Source organism: Temnothorax americanus, unplaced genomic scaffold (genome assembly GCF_048541705.1).
Source record: "Temnothorax americanus isolate GAGA-0224 unplaced genomic scaffold, ASM4854170v1 Scaffold30, whole genome shotgun sequence".
Lineage (NCBI taxonomy): Eukaryota > Metazoa > Arthropoda > Insecta > Hymenoptera > Formicidae > Temnothorax > Temnothorax americanus.
The window spans coordinates 357,211-377,725 of NW_027509443.1; the positions used below are offsets into that span (position 1 = coordinate 357,211).

Genomic DNA, 20,515 nt, shown 5'->3' on the forward strand with positions numbered 1-20,515 from the left:
ATATATGTATATGTATATTTCCATTAGATATAATGACGATATTATTTCCAGTATTATCTATATATAATAATTATACCATATGTATAATACAAATGCTCTATATGATATGATTATGTATTACGTAAAGATAATATCAAAACCAGGTTTAAAAAATAAAAATTTTATAACCAATATTTATTTTGAGAATTTAGCAATGCAGAGTAAAACATGTCTTTCTTCATGAAATAATCTGATTTTTTATTTCTCTGTCTGTAGTTTTTACAATAAATTAATATCATTTGTTCAAAGCTGAATTGATTTCTTTTTTCATTTTTTATATATCAGATAACCATCAGTATAGAAGGTAAGGAATAAAAAAGTTTAGTATAAATTTGGTATATAATATTTGTAAAATTTTAAAGATATAATTTTTTATGATTCTTTTTGACAAATTTTCTCTCTTACTTTAATCGATTGTTCACTAAAGACACGATTCTTACGAGGAAAACGTTTTCGGTCAATTTACTTGAATTTGTGATATATTGTGGTTCTTGTGTCTCAAATTTAACCAACATTCTATGATTAGTTGCTGAATTATAATCATTTAAAAGTCTCCTTCACAAGAACCGTTCCTACGTTTGTCTACAAGAGCTTGCACTTGTGTTTGTCCGTATATTATGAGAATCGTGCAGCGGTATCCTTTATATATGTTTATAAATGTAGATGTATATAAAAATATATAAAAGCGAAAAAATAACATGTATAAACTGTCTAGAAATACAAATTTAAGTAATTCTTGACAAAGTATACAACATTCTGACTCAAATCTGACGGGTTTAAAGTTTAGAAGTAAGCTGCGTTTGGTAAACAATCCCGTTTGACAATAAATCATCAATTTCACTAGACTGAAATTTTAATTCAGTTAAGATTTGTACGGTGTCGTCACCGGGTTGTGGGTTTCTGCGAGCTCCTACAGAAATGCCGGGTGTGCGAGATAAGCGAGGAGCGGGATTTGGAATTACATCGTCCCCCACAGTCGTAAACGCCTGCCTCTGCTTATTGTGAATATGTGATGTGACGTTTTTCAAATCTAGCATCGGTGTAACGCATGCATCAGTGCCGTCGAATATAGCGCGCCATTCCGCTTGAGTCTTCGTCTTGAAAATTTCCGTGATTCTGCGACGATTTTCTTCGAAATTTTCATACTGCGGTACCTCGTCGCTTGAGAGACCAAGCTTCTCTAAGAAAATTTCGTAGAACTGTGGTTCGAGCGCTCCAACACACATATAAAGCTTATCCTTAGTCTCGTATGTATCGTACCAGTGCGATCCTGTGTCCAAACTGTAGGAAAAGTAATTATAAATAAATCTTTACAAACTATGTATATGTGTGTGTGTGTAAAACAAAAATTTAAAGCACTTATGTATTCCAAGGAGGTACTTACAAATTTTTGCCACGCGGATTTCCCCATATACCCATTTTCTGAGATCTGAATAACCAGGACCCTAAGTATGCCGTTCCCTCTACCATTGATAGATCTATCACCTGTCCGACATTGCTGTTAGTTCGTTCATACAACGCCAAGATTATCCCAAGAGCGCACATTAAACTACCGCCACCGAAATCAGCAGCCAGATTGACGGGTGGTGTAGGTTTTTCATTAAATCGACCGAATAAAGATAGTAATCCTATATTAACAATTTGTATTGCTAAATAAGTCTTGCAAAATAATTAAGACTTATTGATGAAGAAATTATGTCATGATATAAAAGGCAAACTAAGAAATAAAATAAATTTATGTAAAATAATTTAAGTAAAATTATTTGATGTAAATACAAATATGAATGAATGTAAGTGTATAGTTCTTTTTCTTCATATTCGTTGAATAACTATAATGTGGATCGTTATATATTACAACGTATGTTTATATATACCAGATAAACCTAAATAATTGATATCATGACCAGCCATATCTGCGTAAGAGCCACTTTGCCCATATCCAGTCAATCTAGCGCATATCAATTTCTTATTTGTTGCCATAAGTTCCTTTGGTCCAATCTTCAACTTTTCCATAACTCCTATTGTATAGATATGTATTTTTGTGTAAATTTAAAAATTTTATTCTTAGTTATTATTAAAAATATAATACTAGATATCTTTCTCGCTATCTTAAAAGTCATTTTAAAGACTACGCACCTCTCCTGTACGTATCAATAACAACATCGCTTTGGTTACTTAATTTTTTGAAAATATTAATACCCTTTTCGGATTTCAAATTTAATGCTATCGATCTCTTCCCATGGCCTATACAATCTAATGCTTGAGCTCCAATCTGTAATGTAATAAAAAATAATTAAGGTATAAATTTCTATAAAATAAAACTCAACTTTTACAATTATACTTATAGACTACATATTATGTATTAATGTGTGGTACATAGACAATATTATCGTGTACACAATTATTACATATATATATTTCTTAATATTTAATATTAATAATATGATAATGTTTATTTTTCTGCTAATATAAGTTACAAATTTATCACATACATATAAATTTTAATGGAGCATTCCAATAAAATCTACCTGTTAATTACCTTATCCACTCTGATAACGGATGCTCCAAAATCTGCTAAAATCATTCCACATACAGGTCCTGGAGCTAGCCCAGCTAACTCTAAGACCTTGATTCCTTTTAGAGCCATTGCCTCCATCGATGAATTAATAAAACTTCACAACTTTTAAGAAAGTTAGTTAACCTGAAATTCATATAAAATACCTTTATTATAAGAAAACCCTAGCTCTTTCTCACAAAACATTTAATTATATATATATATATATATATATATATATATTATACATAATATTCGATTATATATATATTCCTATTCGCACATAAAATTTATGTATTATTAATTTGCCTTATCACAACCTTATTCCTCATTAACCATCAGCAGACATGTTGATTACACAGTACTATACACTCTATAAAGCATGACAATGCATTTATAACTGGACCATGACTGGAGCTTTATCAACCTTTGTATTCTTAACATTTCCATATTTGGAACTTATTATTCTTGACAGTTCGGCGCAACCACACGTGGTTCTAGGTTCTAGCGTGGACATAAACAGACAAAGGCACGTGCGCGTATCCGTTCGCATGTCTATCTATACATATACCGTGCGTTCCATTTAGGCGCTCACGCGCTGTAAGCTGTAAGCCACTTGTAACTTGTAAGCATCATTCTGGCTGCGGTCTATTTGACGCTACATATGCTTCGAAGCATTCCTCTTCTCTTTTCTTTTAATGAAGAAAGAAGAAGAAGAAGAACGCTCCAAAACATTTCTAGCATCAAGTGGACCGCAGCCTCTATCTTCGTTGCACATCGAATATCAAACGAAGATAGAGCGATGCTTACAGCGCGTGAGCGCCCAAATGGAACGCTTCGCCCGCCTTCGTTGGGAGAATATAACCCCCCGCAAGGCCTTTTTTAAGGGCTCGGGGGGGCTTCGCCCCCCCACCCTGCAAGTCCGTTTTTAAACTTTAAACGCACTTGTGATATAAAATAGTGTGTGTAACACGTGCGGGTTGAGAATTCTTTCCGCACTTGTTACACAAATAACTAATATTAACGTTTTAAGTTCTTTCCTAAATCAGTTTTTTTTATATGTTAAGAATAGGAAGATTCGATTATATGCCATCACGTATTTATTTTAGAATCATCGTGAGAGTTGCACACATACGTTAATTCTTCGATATAATCTGTCGCACAGACATCCGCGGATTCGAGAGATGAGACGGCTCGCGCAAATATGAGCGCAACGAATCACGCGCGCGATTAATATTAATACAGATTAGTTTTTTCTACATAGAACGTTCCATATAAATGTAGAACGTGCGTTATGTAAGTTAATAATTATGATATTATACAACTAGGCCAAAGGTCGCGAGCCGCGAGTCTTCAAAAGCGAGTCCTGCGGGCGCGGAACGCCAGATGGCACCCGCATTTGGCGCCCTTTTCAATGTCGAAGGGCACGAGAGAGCACACCGAGCACCCCGCGTCACGTCACTTGGCAATCTTGGATGACATCATGTTTCACACGGTGTTTGATTGATTTGTTATTTATAATTATTAGCCTACGGAGCCTGTTAGGTTTTTTCCCTTCCTTCCCCCGTACGTAGCTCGTTTAGACCCCTCGTTTCACGGTTGTCGTGCGGCGTTTATTACAATTTTTCTTCTCAAGCCAGCGTCGCGATCTCGCCCCGTCGAAAATACCAGCTGGGTCGCGCGAAAGGTAGTGGATTTACTACTGGTCTACTGGTGAATCACCGTTGGACGTTTCAGGTCGAGTTTAACTAGCAGCAGCTGAGCGGCCTGTCGGATCTCTACGCTTCGCTTTTCGTCGCCAATTCCCACAATGGCTAATCACGGTACGGTATTTAAGGAGTAGAGTTTTTAATTTCGTGTCCGCGCAATTGTGTACTTAGGTTATGTTTAATCCAATTATTCTAGACGAGGACAAGAGCGAGGGCTCCGTCGAGATACGAGGTGAAAACGAGGGAGAGGAGTCCGAGGAACCTGACAAGATACTGATTATAGATCCCGATAGCGAAGTGCGTTTTCTGATTTACTCCTGTTAAACGGAGTTTAATTTTTCAAATTGTCACGTATCGCTGTGTACACACTGTCGACAAAGTTACCGTTACGCCGATTATTTTAGGAATTAGACCTCAATCACTCGAAATTAACCAAACTGGAAAATTTGGAGCCGCTGACGCAAATACGAAGATTATGCTTCACGTGGAACCTGATTAAGAAGATAGAGAATCTCGATACGCTCACTAGTTTGGTAGAACTGGAGTTAAGGGATAATCAAATTATGACTATAGAAAATCTGGACGCTCTCGTGAATCTAAAGTACGTCCTTGACTTTAATTTTTGTTCGTTCGCTCGTGTGACGAGCGACGCATCCTAATAATATATGGGTTTTAGATTCTTGGACCTGTCATTCAATCGCATTAAGAAGATAGAGGGGTTGGACAGTTTACTGAATCTACAAAGATTATTTATATCGTCGAATAAAATTTTGAAAATCGAAAACATCTCGCATCTGGCGAATCTTACGACGCTGGAATTAGGCGACAACAAGATACGCGAAATTGAGAATCTGGAGGGTCTCGAGAAGCTGAACTATTTGTATCTCGGTAAAAATAAAATTACCAAAATCGAAAACCTGGAGAGCCTGGAAGATCTCACGCTGTTAAGTCTACAAAGTAATCGGATCACGAAGATTGAGAATATTGAAGAATTAAAGAAACTGAATGAATTGTATTTATCTGAAAATGGTATTATGTGTATAGAAGGCATAGGGAATTGTCCAGAGCTAACGACGTTGGATTTAGCTAACAACAAAATTAAAAAGATTCAAAATATGGATCATCTTGAAAATCTCGAAGAATTCTGGGTAAGAGGAATTGATCTGCTAAACAAATGCTTCTATATCGCGTGATTGTATATTATTTCTATAATTTATATTATTTAACATCTATACAGATGAACAATAATGAAATTGAAGACTGGAGCACGTTGGAGAGTTTAAAGGCTAACAAAAAGCTGCAAACCGTGTATCTGGAGCATAATCCCATTGCGAAGGATCCGAATTACAGAAGAAAAATCATGCTGCTGCTGCCGTGGCTCGAACAGCTGGATGCGACTCTTTGTAAGAGGAAAACTGGCCAACAATGGAAAGAATAACAATAAGTAAAATAAAAATAGGTAGTACGACTAAAGAAATTAGCGTAAATTGTTTATGGAGGATCTAATCCGGACATTGCATTGTCGTTACTTTCTTTTGTTGTACCCGATACGATCGTTGTGTAGAGGCTTGGCCACATAAGATTAATAATAGTGTACCGAAGACACACTTGATACTAGGATATCATGAAGCTACTACTCGATGTTGAAGTCCGTTTAGTAATTACTTTTTTTTGTGCCGGAAAGGAAATACGAGAGATAGTCAATCCTTTTGTCACGATAAACAGAAACACAATTTTCTATTTCGAACAAATCTTAATATATTCTTCTTCCTACTCCAATCGTATATACTATCGTATTATACTGCACATTTATGTAAAAATCTATCTATAGATATCTGCACGTATCTTTCTCTATCAATTGTCATCTCTATCAATATTTTAAGAAGCTAATACATATAGATTTTAAATATTCCAATTATTTCCAAGATATATATTTCCATGAAAGAAACTTCTTTACAATTATTTTTAACGATTAACGTATTATTACAAAAATAAGATGTACATCTATATTTTATAGCAGCGCAAGGCAGCTTTTTGTAATCGCCACTTTGTTGACCCGTCCTGATAACGATTATTGTTACAATGTAATCATATACAAAGTATTCTAAGCTCTTACATAAATAAATTATTAAATGTCCCGAGGTCGCCGAGAGTCAATTAAATTTAACGTAGAGCAACAGGCGAAAATTAATTATATCCTCGATCCTGATGTTAAAATCAATTATTTCGTCATCGACGTGGAATTCAAAGCCATACAAACAGAAGAATAATTTGCGTCAGGATCTGTTCGCCCGGTATGACGCTTTCCGTGCATTTGCATTTTTTTTCGAGCTCGCACGTCACTCTTTTTTCAACGCGATTAAAACCCTGCGCACAATAGAGCACATATTAGGGATAAGAAATAAATATTAAATGAGAATCGAAATTGGAAATAATAATTAAACGCACAATGGAAAAGAATAAAATATAAGATATAAATATAGGAATATTCCCCTATACATTAATTCACATGGTTCTAATATTTAATATTTATTACAGGAATATTTCTATATATATATCCTAATATTTATCAATTTAGAAAAAACCAAAATCCATGGTCGAAACGTCTTGACGATTAATCCGACCAAAACCAAAATGATCGAATTGTCACGACATTGCCAAACGTTGTCGATTAAAAATAGTGTTTTTTTTTGTTAATCACTTATTGGCGAAACAAATATATACTTTTCTGCTAATATTTAACATTTATTCTTATTCTTTATATGTATTATGTGCTTCATTGTGCGCGGGGCCCAAATTATTGAACTGACCGCGGGTGACTCGGTCGCGCGGTTCGTCCCTGCCTGTCCAATCCGATTGGCCGGTGCGCGACGCGGCGCGTGGAGTCTCTAGAAGTGAGAGTCTAGCATATTCTAGTTTGTATAGAAAATAGCACGCGTATATTACATATACACGTACGCGTTGTGCTACAGATGTATTGATAACCGTTTTAAATGTGTTCTGCTCATGAGTGTATACCCTTTTTCTTCCTCGCGCATTACTTCGTCGCTCGATTGGTGCCGCCATTGCCGATCAAGCCAATCAAAAGTTGGACGAGGACGAGATATATGCCTAGCAGAACCGTCACTTCTAGGGACTCTACGCGCGCACGCGGCCGCCGCGAGCGCCGCCCCGCGTGCGGATGCGCGCCGTGACGTCATCGCGCCAGCGCTCGGCGTTCGGCCATTTTGTGTGAATGAGCGCTCTCCGCTTTCACGGGGTATTTGTGTTGCGGGACTCGCGGCGGCCAGTGTCGGAGTCGGAGATAGGCTCGAATGATTTAGCTTCGCGTTGAGTGAGGACACACGCTCGGCGACGGATTTACACGTGCTAGTGAAGGGGTGCGACCGACCGCCCGCCCGCCCGCGCTACACTTCCGTGCGAACTGTGGAACAGGTACGATGGAGGATAAGGCGTCGCTCAAGGAACTTGACCAGTGGATAGAACAATTAAACGACTGCAAACAACTGACAGAAAGCCAAGTGAAAACCCTCTGCGATAAGGTACAAGATCCGCCGCGCTCGTTGGAGCCGCGGCTCCGCCCCGTTCCCGAGGGGGGAAAACCCGCGGGGGACCCCGCGCCGCGCCGCGCCGCGCCGCGACGACGGCCGCGTCGCGTTAATTATTCGCTCGGTCGAGCTGTCGCGTTCGGAACAGAGACACCGTGTGCGTGTGTGTGACGTGTGTGCGTACCGTTTTTCGATTCCCCGCTGTCTCGCGCGTCGCCGTTGAGACGTGGAACCCGCCGCCGATGTGTCACGGGGAGTCTCCGCGGGGTCCGCGCCACGAGGATCGTCGTCGGGCGTCGGGCGCCCTTCCCTCCCCCCCCCCCGAGAGTAACCTCGGAGATTTCCTCCTCGTCGTCGCGTTCTCGTCTCGCCGACGATGGCCGGACGGCGCGCGACCGAGTTCGCCCTCCGGTATACTCGCGGTTTTTCCGGGCCACCTTCCCCAATCGATTATTCGTGCCTGCGTGCCGTTTTGAACCTTTTAACGCGATTCCGCAACAGGTGCACGATCTATCGTCATCGCGTCGCGATTAATTTGCACAGGGGTGACGTCCCCGAGGTGCATAGGAGACCAATTGTCTTATCATTTGCGCGATAATGGCAACGGATGTACTCTACGGTGTATCGTCTGTCACACACATTGCTATCTCTCTCTCTTGCGATAGGAGAGTGCGACGATGAGGAAAATTATTTTGCTACGAATCACAGGGGCACTTGCAGATTGAGAGATATTCCGCCATTGTGTTTTAACTAATGTTCGAATTTAATTGTAACAAAAAAATATAAGAGTAATAGTCCCAAGTTGATTAAAAGCACCTGATGCTTAGAACTTTGGTTCATTCAGCGAACTGGAAAAAAATAACGTGAAACTTCTATAGAGGACAAGTACGATACTATTTCGCATTGAGGATTATTCAAAGGACATTCTCGTCTATTACTCCGAGGTGTTTACCTCAGTGCTTCCGGCTCTTTATTTTAGAGTGAGCTAATTGAAACGAGTATTTTTGAATGAATCTATATTTAGACGTTTGAAGATGGTATTATAGCTGCGTACGTTCTTCGCAATAATAATGCCTCGCCGCGTTGTAACGTTATGCCAATTGGCCGAAACCTCTGATTTTCTAAACCTGAACGTACGCTATTAATTATATCTGTAATTGGCAACGGAAATTCGTTTGTCGGGAGGAATTTCTCTTTGAGTATCGAGAAAGATAATTTATGATTGCAATCGGGCATTATAATCTGAGAGAGATACCGCCAGCGTGATATCTTTCTTATCGCATTAGTTGATATACATGTTTACGCGTTGCCTTTTGTTGCACGTCCGCGAAAATGACTTTTCTAGCAGGAAGGGATTTAAATATACGCGTTCATACGTTTCACACGTAAGGTGTATATACCTTCTCGCGCTTGTTGTAAATCAATCTACTTCTTTTATTTTCAATGTTTTCAACATAGCTACGTTATCTGTGTGCCAGCAACGGTATCTTATAATATTTAAAACTTTCAGGCGAAAGAAATTTTAGCTAAGGAATCAAATGTACAAGAAGTAAAATGTCCTGTAACAGTGTGCGGAGATGTACACGGGCAGTTCCACGATTTGATGGAGCTGTTCAGAATAGGTGGCAAATCACCCGATACGAATTACCTTTTTATGGGTGACTATGTTGATCGTGGCTATTATTCGGTCGAGACTGTCACTCTGCTCGTAGCTCTTAAGGTACAGTGTGATATTTTATTAAATTGTCATGACTTTAATAATAATCCGTTGATTAATGTATTTAAATGTATTTAATTGTATATATAGCGCTTATACATATACGTTACTTTTTCTTTGAACAGATAACAAGAAATATATATTTAGTTTACATCTCTTCCCCCCTTCTTCCTGTCTGTTTTGTATAATTAAAGGTGAGATATCGAGAAAGAATAACCATTCTGCGAGGCAATCACGAATCGAGGCAAATCACACAGGTGTATGGATTTTATGACGAATGCTTACGTAAATATGGGAATGCCAATGTGTGGAAATTCTTTACGGACTTATTCGATTATTTACCATTAACGGCGTTGGTCGATGGCCAAATATTTTGTTTGCATGGTGGTTTATCGCCGTCGATTGACACTTTAGACCACATACGTGCTCTAGATCGTCTTCAGGAAGTGCCACATGAAGTTAGTATTTGCATTTGTAATTTTGTACGAGACTTCTTGTACTGGTGGAACTTAATTTGTCATTATAATTGTCCGTTATTTAATATAGGGTCCCATGTGCGATCTGCTTTGGTCAGATCCAGATGATAGAGGAGGATGGGGTATTTCACCGCGTGGGGCAGGGTATACCTTTGGTCAAGATATTTCAGAAACGTTTAATCACTCTAATGGACTAACACTTGTATCACGAGCTCATCAGTTGGTTATGGAAGGTTACAATTGGTATGAGTATTTTGACATTTGTTTAGTTTTAAAATTTTTTTTTTCTGCCCCATATATATATATAGCTTAGTTTAGGATATTTTATAAGAAATTTATAATGTTACTTGTAATGTTCTATCTCTCCAGGTGTCATGACCGCAATGTTGTGACTATATTCTCAGCACCTAATTACTGTTATCGTTGCGGAAATCAAGCTGCAATCATGGAACTGGATGATGCTTTAAAATATTCATTGTGAGTACGACTTTAATACGTTTATATGTTGTAACGTAACATTTATCTGCAATTTGTTTTATCAATCTATTAAATGCGTTTGTTCAATGATTGAAGTCATCTATTGAATGCATATTTAATTTTTCTAAATAATTATATAATAAATTAAAAATAAATGTAATAATTATATAAATGTGCTTTTATGCATGTGTCTCATCACGTTTTCTTTATCGTCAAAAGACTTTACTGATACAATCGAACATGTTAAAAGGTATAGTTATTAATTTGTCTCTTGATTTTTCTGTTGCAGCCTACAATTTGACCCAGCACCAAGACGTGGAGAACCACACGTTACCAGGCGAACGCCAGACTACTTCCTCTAAAGAACTAGACTTCAGGGCTAAGTGTCAAGGTAGGGGAATGGAAACGCGATCCTGACTTTATAGTGACGCCAGACAACATAACTTACAATAGAACATCGCTAAATGCGTGTGAGGCTCCGATAATGCCTTCACACATACCACATATAGCCCCAAGTATTATATCATGGCTCACTTTGTGGTGTCTCATTGAGAGATAGAATAGATTACACGCACGTTCTGTGCGTGTCTTACATGATACATGTAGACGCAACATTACTTGTACACTAAAAAGGAAAAAATAATACAATAATGTACACGTATCGATTAAATTCACTTGTAGCATTGAGTTTTACAACTTTTATTATATCCGCTTGTATTTTTATTATAAAAAAAAACTGAATATATAATAATGCACACGTTTGCGCGCAATAGGTAGAACAAAAAATATCGGTAAAATGGTATTGTTTTGTAATCTTGAATGAAAATACTAAAACTCGTCGAGATAAATTTATATGAACAAAACAACATCGCGTGTATTTTAAATGATCGTGCGTTTTAAACGAAGTTGATTGTCATACAAGATTCCAGAAAATATACCAAAATGATCGTAAGTTATATTTAAGAGAGTGTCACATTATTAGTGTGAATGGAGCATGAAATGTTCCACTTGAAGGAAATGCAAGGTGAGTTGATGCAACAGTAAATTGGCGTGCATAAATTGTGCCATATAAAGATTCAATAAATATAATTTTCAAGTAGAAAGTTATTAAAAGATTTAATATGACATTACACATACGAATTCATCAGAATCATGATGAGCGATTCGTTTTGTTAGAATTACAGTCACAGTATTTATTATTTTTAAGCCAATGAAGTAGACATTTTTATTTAAATGGCATAGAAATTCTGAAAAGGCGAATGTAAATCTCGTTCTCGTTGACGTAGCTTTCTATTAATCCATAATATTATTTTTGCGAAATAATACGCGTTTGTACAATAAAAGAAAAATCGATGAGAATGATATCTACATCCGTACTTTAAATATTTTTATTTTTGTTTAGGCAAAATGGTTATACTTAACATTTTATTGTACATAAAATTTAGTTGATTTATTTTTCTAACAGTTGTATTTTTATATCATAAACTTGTCTCGTAATTGTAGACTGCAATATAAAATTGAGTTACACTGGTTGAAAACTAATAATTTAAAAAACTACGACACTTTTGCATCAATTCTATCTGCCTTCTAAAGTGAAACACATACTTTATATCGAGTGAATCTATGCATTCATGATGGTTAAATTAAACGGAAGAAAATTGATTGCTTGTAAACCTATCGACGATCTTTTTACTAATAGATATAAAATGATGCTTGTGGTAAATAAACATGTGTAATGCAAGCCAAAGCAACCCAATGTCAAATTTTATATTCGTTAAAATAGCTATTTGTGTACAATGAGCAGCTAAAAGAGAAAAAAGAAGCACATGAAGATGTATTTATAAGAATACGCATTGCAACTCGAATATAATGCATAATAAAGCAATTACAATAGCGATGACAAAGGACGACAAGGCGAACATAAAATGTGTTAGATGCACATTATAGCAATTAACTAAGACTGTAAATCCATATACAACACAGGATGCAGCGCGGAGTTAACGCGAGCCTTCTGCACAATGCAGGCTGAGCATTTTTTTTTCTTCTTTTTTTCCGTTTTCTATTATACAATATGCGTATATACATAATATTCTCTAGACTACAGTAATAAGAATAAATTTTCCTATAGAACAAAAATGCACTTGTAGTATTATATATAAAGCGACGGAATTTAAAGGTATGGCGAAAGAATAATAGGTACTGTACCAGCAGTTTATTATAGCTAATTTTATATCTGCTCTATTTATTGCCCTCTCACATGCATACCGATCTTCATACAACGGATGAAATTAACATGAAATACTGAAACACTACCAAATAGGTGTTTCGGTGGAAACATGCATAGTACCTTAATATCTACATGAATATTATCATATTTTTATTTTATATTGGCGTGGAAAAAACAGGAAGCTATTGTACACGGTGGCCATTTTAACAGAAACAAATATCTTCAAAAATGAGTGAATTTTACACAAAAACAGTAGTTTATATAAGGATTAATTTTGAACGTCTTATGTATGCATTTATTGGAAGTTGAGTTATTTCCGAAATTTAACACCTTTTTTTTTAAATAACTTCATATTTTTTTAATTTTAATTTATCAAGTATCATAACTTTGTATGTATAAAAAGTAATGAAGATTATTTTAAAAAGCTTTACAAACTAGTAAATATGATTTTATGATATACGAATTTTATGATATACATCTTGTAATAGATTCTGATAAAAACAATTTTTTAATATAAATTTGCGTAAATTATTTTGTGTAAATCCATTTATTTTTTAAATATTTGTCTATTTTCACATAAAAATGGAACACCCTGTATTCTTAGAGACCCCTGTATCGTTAAATATTTTTTGTTGGTCTAAATTTCGAAAATATTCGTACTGTATAAATTAAATAACTCATTAATACATATATGATAATCTTAGCTGTTTGAGAAAGAAAGAGAGAAAAATTAGTTTCATTTTAGATTTAACTTTATAGAAATTTATATGGTTAATTCCAATATGTGTGGAGCAAACTTTGTATATCTTAATAAACTAAAAATTTTTTGTGATAGCTTTTATAATTTTTTAACTTATCTGAAATAATACTTAAATCGATTGTACACATGATAAATATAAAATTGAGCCATTATAAACATGCAATACTCTTGAACTTTACGCGATACTTTATTTCGATACTTTTAATTTAGCTTGCAAAATCTGGCATCACACAGATAAGCCCGGATTTGCGAATAGAAACAGAAAAATGCCATGAACATATAATTATATTAATGTCATTTTATTATAAGGAATTAGAAAAATAAAGAGATATTATCACATTTAGATTAGGGTTTTGCTTACACTCTATATATACAAAATATTTCGCAAAGAACACAATGTTTTATGTATAAAACTTATTTCCTATGCATGGTTTTTAATCATTTAAAATATTATCGTGTATATATATATAAAATCATATATTTTATTAGCTCATTATTTGGTACTTGTATTTACGTTACGCGATAAAAAAGATAGGTAATATGTATAAAGATAAAACTTCTTCAGCATATCTCTGAGTTATATGTACAAATAAATATTCTAGGATAACATGTACAAAAATATTTATTATCTTTTTTTTTTCTCACAAAAAAATATACAGCTTTGTCAGTATCTACAATAATGCATATTACATATCAGAGTAATAATTTGCCTAATTTTATTCCTTCAATATTGGAGCAAGGATTATTATGTATTTTGTAACAAATTGTTACTTTTTACGAAACACATTTGTTATGTTGCGTATTAATCTGCAATATAATTGTGTAGGCATAGGTAATATGAAACATATATTTTGCTTGTTTTCATTAACGATCTGAATTCAGTTTGCAATATTTAAAAATTTTGAACAATGTACATTCACACATTATTGTATGTATGTATAGAAATTATGAGCAAGTTTTTCATTTAGAAGAGACTTATATCAATCGCGAATATACAATATATGATACATCTGAACATTATCCAATTTATGACATCTTTTCATAAGTTTCTAATCACATATCTATTTAAAAACTTTTTTCTCTTTTTGTTCAGCTAAAAATTAAAAACACTAAAGCAAGATGTTTAAAATACTGTTACATGATCTCTGTGATTTATCTTTTCCATTTCGTAAAAAATTAAACAGCTTTATAGATATAATACATATCTATAAATATATAACATAATATATCTATAAAGATCTATATAATTTAGTTATAGTTTTATTCCAGTATCTAAATTGAGTATCTGCTTCATCACTTCGTAAGTCGCAAAACCAACTGCCGCAAAAGGAACTGCTCGTAAGAAATTGACACTCATTCCACGATATAAACCTTTTACAATACCATTCTCGATATATATCATTCTAAGAGTGGACAACATTCCCGATCTGGAAAAAAATAATTTTATATTTAGATTAATATACTATTTTTTAATAAATAAAATTATAATGGTTAAATTTATTCACAATAAATTAGTAATTAAAATGGAATTAATATTTTTTAAATTTATATAGATTAAAAAACAGATACTAATAAAAAAGCAATCAACCATAAGAAAAACACATGACGTGTAAATATATTTGTCAATTATTGTAAATTAAGTATCGTACGTTACTTACGCGTATTTATATGTAGCTGGATTCATCATAGCCAATTGCATACGTCTCTTTGTAACATCTAATGGATAGGAGAAGGTATGCGCTACGCCACCGGCAGCACCCCCACACAGAAGTTTTGCCGGTATATTTAATATAAGACCACCTTCAAAATGAAGAGACATAATATTAGTTGCCACATACTTATTGTTCATTGGTTTTGCTGGAATGGCTTTCCTCTTACTTACCGGTATTAGTTTCATGCTCGGAACAGAGATAATGTGGCGCATATTTCATGCTTAGATATTTCACCTTCTCAAACGTATAAAATGAAAATCCGGTGTATGGTATCATGCCCAACATAGTTGGCCAGAAACCTCTGTACAACGCTTGAAGGCCGCCTTCCTGAGATATTTAGTAATTATTACCTTATTTTTTAATATAACAAGAGACGTCAAAATTAGAAATTAATGAAACTTTTAATCAAGTTTAAACTATATTCATATAGAATATGAAATACCGAAGATATCAAATCTATTATAAAAATATACAAATCGACTTGTTAGTTGCATTTTCAGTGCAACTTTTAAAGACTCGATGATCTCATTCGTTCATTTAAAATTTATCATCGTAGTTGTTTAATCTCTAAGATAAAATAATCAAGACTATTAATGTTACGACCTGAAGATGCAATTATATTTTTTATATTTCTTTATTTAAATGTGTCTCTTGACAATAGGGTTCAAGAGCATTGATTGATTTACCTCCTTCAGCATTCTCACAGCGGCGTGTTTGATTCCAGAGTAAAGTGTATTGCTGGTAACTTGAAAGGCTAGTCTTGCTCTGATAGTGTCGAGCGGATACGTAATCGAAGCCGCTGTGACGCCGGCGGCGGCTCCGGCCAAAAATCCATTTACATGCGGATTTTGCTCAAATGATTCCTCCAAGTGCTGAGAGAAATTGCGTGAACATTGATATCAGTTTCAATTACCAGTTACAATTACAGAAACAGAGATCGAACGTGTATGTACAACACAGAATGGATATAGCTGAAATTTTCTCAAAATGTCATGCAGACAATCGGCCAAATATTATTACGTAGATTAGAGGTGCACTGATACTTCAAATAATCTGGCTTCTCAATAAGGAGACTTATTTTGCTTACTTTGTGTCTGACACATATATTCCGTCTCTACATGTTCCTGAGACTTCCTCTAACAACTGAAAATTGTCGTTTATCTTAATAAAACATCAAGTATATTGTTGGGATGTACGAAGAGTATTTGACCTCCAATTGAACTGATATCTTTTACAATGCCAATTTTCTTATCATTACAGGAGGAACTTCAGCTAATTGGTTACAAGTAAAATAAATTATTGATGTCAATTTAAAGTAATGCGATGGAGCGTTTTAATTTAAGAGAAAGCAGAATTGCATTGAATCCGATACGTGAGCATTTCGATACGTGATTTCCAAGATTTTCCGCACCTTTTTATACCGTTCATACGCTGTAAATTGTATCGATGCGTACGGCACGGCCCTGATCACTTGAACGAAATTGCCTTTATACAGAGCAAGGAAATTTTCGCGTCGAACAATTTCCCTGAATCCTGAGAAAACGCCTGCAAAATTTCACATATTTACTCACGTGTGTCGCGTACCAATACTTCGTATTATTTGTATCTACCGCCGACAAAAGACATTCTCACCTAAATGTTTGTAGTGCTCGTGCTGCGCTTGCAATAAAATTTTGATTCGGTCCAACGGTGCAACGGCTGTTTTCGAGCACATACCGGCAACACCTGCGCATATATATATATATATATATATATATATATATATATATATATATAATTCATTTAAATAATTTCAATATATAATTTATATTGTTGATATTTATTGAAATTTATAATAGGATTACAACTCACGCATTTTTATAAATGCCAAAAGTCCCGAAATAACTATCATGTAGACAAACGTTAAGCAAATCCCCAAAAACGTTTCGATAAAAAAGTTAACGTACATTTGTATATCGCGGTGTTGCGATTTTACTTAATTTTTTTTTTTTAACAGAAAGCGTTTAAAATTAACCAATCAGATTCACAGAAAGTTGGCGCGTTAAAGTTTCGCGTACGGAACGCATTTGAAGTTAAACATATATGTTTTCGGATCGAACGCGTCGTGTCTAATTCTTCGTATAGTCTTCGTACGTTGTAACTCCAAATCGCGTGCAGTGGAATGATATATAAGTATTTTACGCGTGACAAAGAGATTAAACGTTGAATTTAGAATAGGTATAAATGAGACAAAATACTTGTGTTATATTGTATACATATACACGCAAAATGATAATATCGGAGACTCGATACCCGCAAGCAACTTCATTGTGCGATGTCTTTGGCCGCACGCAAATATTGAACAATCTCATTGGTCGAAAACTTCAAATATTTGTTATTTAAAAATTAAAACAATCGAGATGTTTATTAACATTTTCATTTGCAGAATTGTTTGTAGAATTCGCTATTTAAAATAGAACTTACATAATTTCTGTGTTTTTATAAAGATAATATATAAATTTTAAAATAAAAATAGTCTTTATAACATTTTATCTTCATTAATTTATATTTCACGTTCTGACTGTTGTATTTGTTCAAATTTATTCACAATTTCTCTTATCATAACTTGATTTTCTTGGTAATATTTCAATTGTATTAATAATATTTTAGTGTTATATATAGACATTCAAAGCAACACAATAAAAACCTATAAAAAATAATTTTAATAGATATATAATTTATATTCTTGAATATATATGTATTTAAAAAACACAAAATTTTTGTGCCAAATAAAACGGTAATAGAGGATACAAAAGAAGCATATAACGGAATTTACACAAAGACTTTAATATGAAGAATATTTTCATTTTCTAAGATTATAGATTATTTTATAGATTATTTTAAACTATTTTACTGAACTTTTTATATTTTGTGTCATGAAAAAAATGTATAGTATTCCATTTAAAAAAATCAATTTTATATATATGAAATATCACAATTTTATTACATATTACAAAAAATGTATTACAATTTTATAAATTTCTCAAAACATTCTCTGAATTTATATTTTACATATAAAGTTCCTCTTATGTCATTTTTTTTTCTTATCTCCACTCTAATTACGGATAAATAAATACATAAATTGTTGATTTTTAAACAAAAAAGAGTCAAATTGATTCATCAGGTGAGAGAAATCATTGACCATGTTGAGCAGAACGTTTGTAACTGTTGAAAGTTTTCTGAGCCTAGATTGGATTATTTCTCTAGATCTTAAAGAATAATCCAATCTGAGCTCAGAAAATTTCCAACAGTTGCAAAATAAACGTTCTGCTGAACGCAGCCAATAGCTGCCAATGGTCTTAAACAATCTAAAATCGTTATCATAATCATCACTAATCTATATAATATATGATAGATTTACTAAGCTTGGTTTCACTCAAATTCCGATTAATTTAATCGGTGATCAATTTATCGAGCAATATCTATATATTGTTTCGTTAACATACATAGAATTATTAATGTTTTGGTCGATCATGCGTAAGAAAAAGATTTGATCAGGGATAACAAATTACATATATAGTTATACATTTTGCTAGTTAAACTATTCTGCTGATTAAATTAATCGCTGATTAATGTAGTCGAAGTTTGATTAAAATCGTTCTAAATTTAACGTTTAATTGAAATATTTGTTTCAAAACTTCTGAACAAACTTGGAATGGAGAATCTGTGATGCCATTGATGCGTTCGTAAAGTTTCTATTAAAATGCCAAGCATCCTGTATGAATGTACACTGCGTTTCATATTAGTCGAGTCCTTTTGGGTGTAGACCAGTGTGGATGAGCGCATCATTTCTAGACCTCCCAGCCAATTGCGCGCCTAGAAATGGTGCGCTCATCTCCACTAGTCCACACCCAAAAAAAAGGACTCGATTAATGAAACGCAGTGTACAACGTAAACGCTGCTTCTGAAGATAAAGCAAAAAAAAAAAAAGAGCAAAATAATAGGATATCCAAAGGATTTCAACTCACCACCGGCCACGAGACTTTTCGCGACTGCCTCGTAATTCTCGGTTTTCTTTTTGGGTCGGATCATAGCTGCTGGATAACGTCAAAGCGAACGCGAATCATGAATACCGAGTTCTACGAGGAAAATGCGAGCGAGACTGAACGTTTACTCCATGTGGTTTCAGTTGGCGGTAATAAGGAGGGGGAAAAGGTGAATCGGGGATCGTTGACCTTGAGCGATCGATCCATTCTCATGTAAAGAACGTGAGATATTTGTATCGTGTCTTGCCGTCCTGCCGTGGAGCGACGTGCCACGTGTCCATGTGTCTCCTACGTGTTCTATTTTCCTCTGAATCTTATATCTCGGATCTCACAGATGGTTAATCGTGAGCTGAAATCACCCGCAACGTAATACTATAACATGAGCTTTCGCTAGCCATATAATTTTTAGTGATATTTAATGATATTCAAAGTCATTTTGGGGTAGGAATTTTTTATTTATGTACATATATAAAATGCAAATGTAAAATTCATATTTATCGAAAATTGACTGTTACGAGTGGCACTCTTTAATTTTAATCGTGTCGACTGTAGCGCAAGTTTCCTAATAACGTCATTGCGATAAATTGAAAGCGTTTTTCCTGTGCGTTGTGTATATATATATATATATAAGTATACACTGTATAGTGTCTCGCTCCGCGCGTATTTGGCATATGTAATGTCTCGATTCCAGAAATAATTCCATTTTCTAATATAAACGCGAATTTATATTAATAAGTAAGTTAATTTGTACATAAATATCGTTATAAACTAATCTCTAGTTATTTTTTATATTTGTAATATTACGTCTTTATTATATAAATTTTTAGAATTTATAATAAAGAGGATGTTTATATCAACGAGTTCTTTTGAAAGATCATTCGATAAATAAATAAATTTGACACTTTTGGTCATTAGGTGAGATCTTATGCCTCTTTTGTAGAAAACTTGTCTCTATCCAACGTCCGATTTGCAATTCAATATCTTATAGGAGAACGCGCTAGGGACCCTAGATAAAGAGAAGTTTGATCCCTATAAAATATAACTTTCTATTGGATATGAGAGGTGCAAGGAATTGGGCAATGGCGATACCCACCGTATTCATCGCATAAGTTCACGTGACTACGATTGTTGTGGCCTCTGAAAAGAGCTAAGAGCTATATTTACAAAGGGATGTCTGATGGCCTCTACCGCAGTGTCCGGCGACTACCGAAGCGATGGAAAGAGGTCATCAATCATCAGGCGCGATGGGGATTACTTGTAAACATATAAAA

At 34.6% G+C, this 20,515-nt stretch overlaps 4 protein-coding genes across 12 annotated transcripts; 2 read left to right on the top strand and 2 right to left on the bottom strand.

Moving 5' to 3' along the window:
• Positions 1-86: 86 nt before the first annotated feature.
• Positions 87-8,398, bottom strand: Amacr (Alpha-methylacyl-CoA racemase). 7 transcript variants are annotated; one of them, XM_077412388.1, is made up of 7 exons: positions 3,729-3,891; positions 2,914-3,097; positions 2,579-2,740; positions 2,176-2,311; positions 1,914-2,057; positions 1,424-1,667; positions 87-1,320 (listed from the first exon to the last, which is right to left on the bottom strand). In XM_077412388.1, the coding sequence occupies exons 3-7, from the start codon at positions 2,693-2,695 to the stop codon at positions 816-818; spliced, it is 1,146 nt and encodes a 381-aa protein (XP_077268514.1). In that variant the 5' UTR covers positions 2,696-2,740; positions 2,914-3,097; positions 3,729-3,891; the 3' UTR covers positions 87-815. The 7 variants fall into 7 exon arrangements, with proteins under 7 accessions (XP_077268514.1, XP_077268513.1, XP_077268517.1 ...); XM_077412387.1 differs by having other exon boundaries at positions 2,914-3,198; XM_077412391.1 differs by lacking the exons at positions 2,914-3,097; positions 3,729-3,891 and adding an exon at positions 8,035-8,398.
• On the top strand, positions 3,963-6,444 carry LOC143900735 (uncharacterized). Of its 3 annotated transcripts, none has more exons than XM_077412396.1 (6): positions 3,963-4,088; positions 4,331-4,416; positions 4,499-4,599; positions 4,707-4,903; positions 4,979-5,450; positions 5,540-6,444. In XM_077412396.1, exons 2-6 carry the CDS (start codon positions 4,404-4,406, stop codon positions 5,738-5,740), a joined length of 984 nt encoding a protein of 327 aa, XP_077268522.1. In that variant the 5' UTR covers positions 3,963-4,088; positions 4,331-4,403; the 3' UTR covers positions 5,741-6,444. The 3 variants fall into 3 exon arrangements, with proteins under 3 accessions (XP_077268522.1, XP_077268523.1, XP_077268521.1); XM_077412397.1 differs by lacking the exon at positions 3,963-4,088 and adding an exon at positions 4,114-4,280; XM_077412395.1 differs by lacking the exon at positions 3,963-4,088 and having other exon boundaries at positions 4,114-4,416.
• Positions 7,507-13,850, top strand: Mts (protein phosphatase 2 catalytic subunit mts). The gene is made up of 6 exons (XM_077412399.1): positions 7,507-7,844; positions 9,361-9,570; positions 9,762-10,025; positions 10,114-10,286; positions 10,413-10,520; positions 10,810-13,850. The coding sequence occupies exons 1-6, from the start codon at positions 7,743-7,745 to the stop codon at positions 10,880-10,882; spliced, it is 930 nt and encodes a 309-aa protein (XP_077268525.1). The 5' UTR covers positions 7,507-7,742; the 3' UTR covers positions 10,883-13,850.
• A 170-nt stretch (positions 13,851-14,020) lies between these two features.
• On the bottom strand, positions 14,021-19,435 carry LOC143900736 (solute carrier family 25 member 16). The gene is made up of 7 exons (XM_077412398.1): positions 19,227-19,435; positions 16,852-16,944; positions 16,631-16,764; positions 15,906-16,091; positions 15,390-15,546; positions 15,166-15,307; positions 14,021-14,934 (listed from the first exon to the last, which is right to left on the bottom strand). The coding sequence occupies exons 1-7, from the start codon at positions 19,288-19,290 to the stop codon at positions 14,760-14,762; spliced, it is 951 nt and encodes a 316-aa protein (XP_077268524.1). The 5' UTR covers positions 19,291-19,435; the 3' UTR covers positions 14,021-14,759.
• Between the last annotated feature and the right edge of the window lie 1,080 nt (positions 19,436-20,515).

What these genes read in the sequence shown, in the direction of transcription:
- Amacr (XM_077412391.1), bottom strand. Translation starts at nt 2,695, where the DNA reads ATGGAGGCAATGGCTCTAAAAGGAATCAAGGTCTTAGAGTTAGCTGGG. An exon ending in CCGTTATCAGAGTGGATAAG is followed by an intron (nt 2,312 to 2,578) that starts GTAATTAACAGG and finishes ATTACATTACAG; the next exon opens with ATTGGAGCTCAAGCATTAGA. An exon ending in CAATTATTTAGGTTTATCTG is followed by an intron (nt 1,668 to 1,913) that starts GTATATATAAAC and finishes TTGTTAATATAG; the next exon opens with GATTACTATCTTTATTCGGT.
- LOC143900735 (XM_077412396.1), top strand. An exon ending in TTATAGATCCCGATAGCGAA is followed by an intron (nt 4,600 to 4,706) that starts GTGCGTTTTCTG and finishes CGATTATTTTAG; the next exon opens with GAATTAGACCTCAATCACTC. An exon ending in AAAATCTCGAAGAATTCTGG is followed by an intron (nt 5,451 to 5,539) that starts GTAAGAGGAATT and finishes ACATCTATACAG; the next exon opens with ATGAACAATAATGAAATTGA.
- Mts (XM_077412399.1), top strand. Translation starts at nt 7,743, where the DNA reads ATGGAGGATAAGGCGTCGCTCAAGGAACTTGACCAGTGGATAGAACAA. An exon ending in TGAAAACCCTCTGCGATAAG is followed by an intron (nt 7,845 to 9,360) that starts GTACAAGATCCG and finishes TAAAACTTTCAG; the next exon opens with GCGAAAGAAATTTTAGCTAA. An exon ending in GATGCTTTAAAATATTCATT is followed by an intron (nt 10,521 to 10,809) that starts GTGAGTACGACT and finishes TTTCTGTTGCAG; the next exon opens with CCTACAATTTGACCCAGCAC.
- LOC143900736 (XM_077412398.1), bottom strand. Translation starts at nt 19,290, where the DNA reads ATGATCCGACCCAAAAAGAAAACCGAGAATTACGAGGCAGTCGCGAAA. An exon ending in GAAAAGTCTCGTGGCCGGTG is followed by an intron (nt 16,945 to 19,226) that starts GTGAGTTGAAAT and finishes ATATATGCGCAG; the next exon opens with GTGTTGCCGGTATGTGCTCG. An exon ending in CGTATGAACGGTATAAAAAG is followed by an intron (nt 16,092 to 16,630) that starts GTGCGGAAAATC and finishes AATTTCTCTCAG; the next exon opens with CACTTGGAGGAATCATTTGA.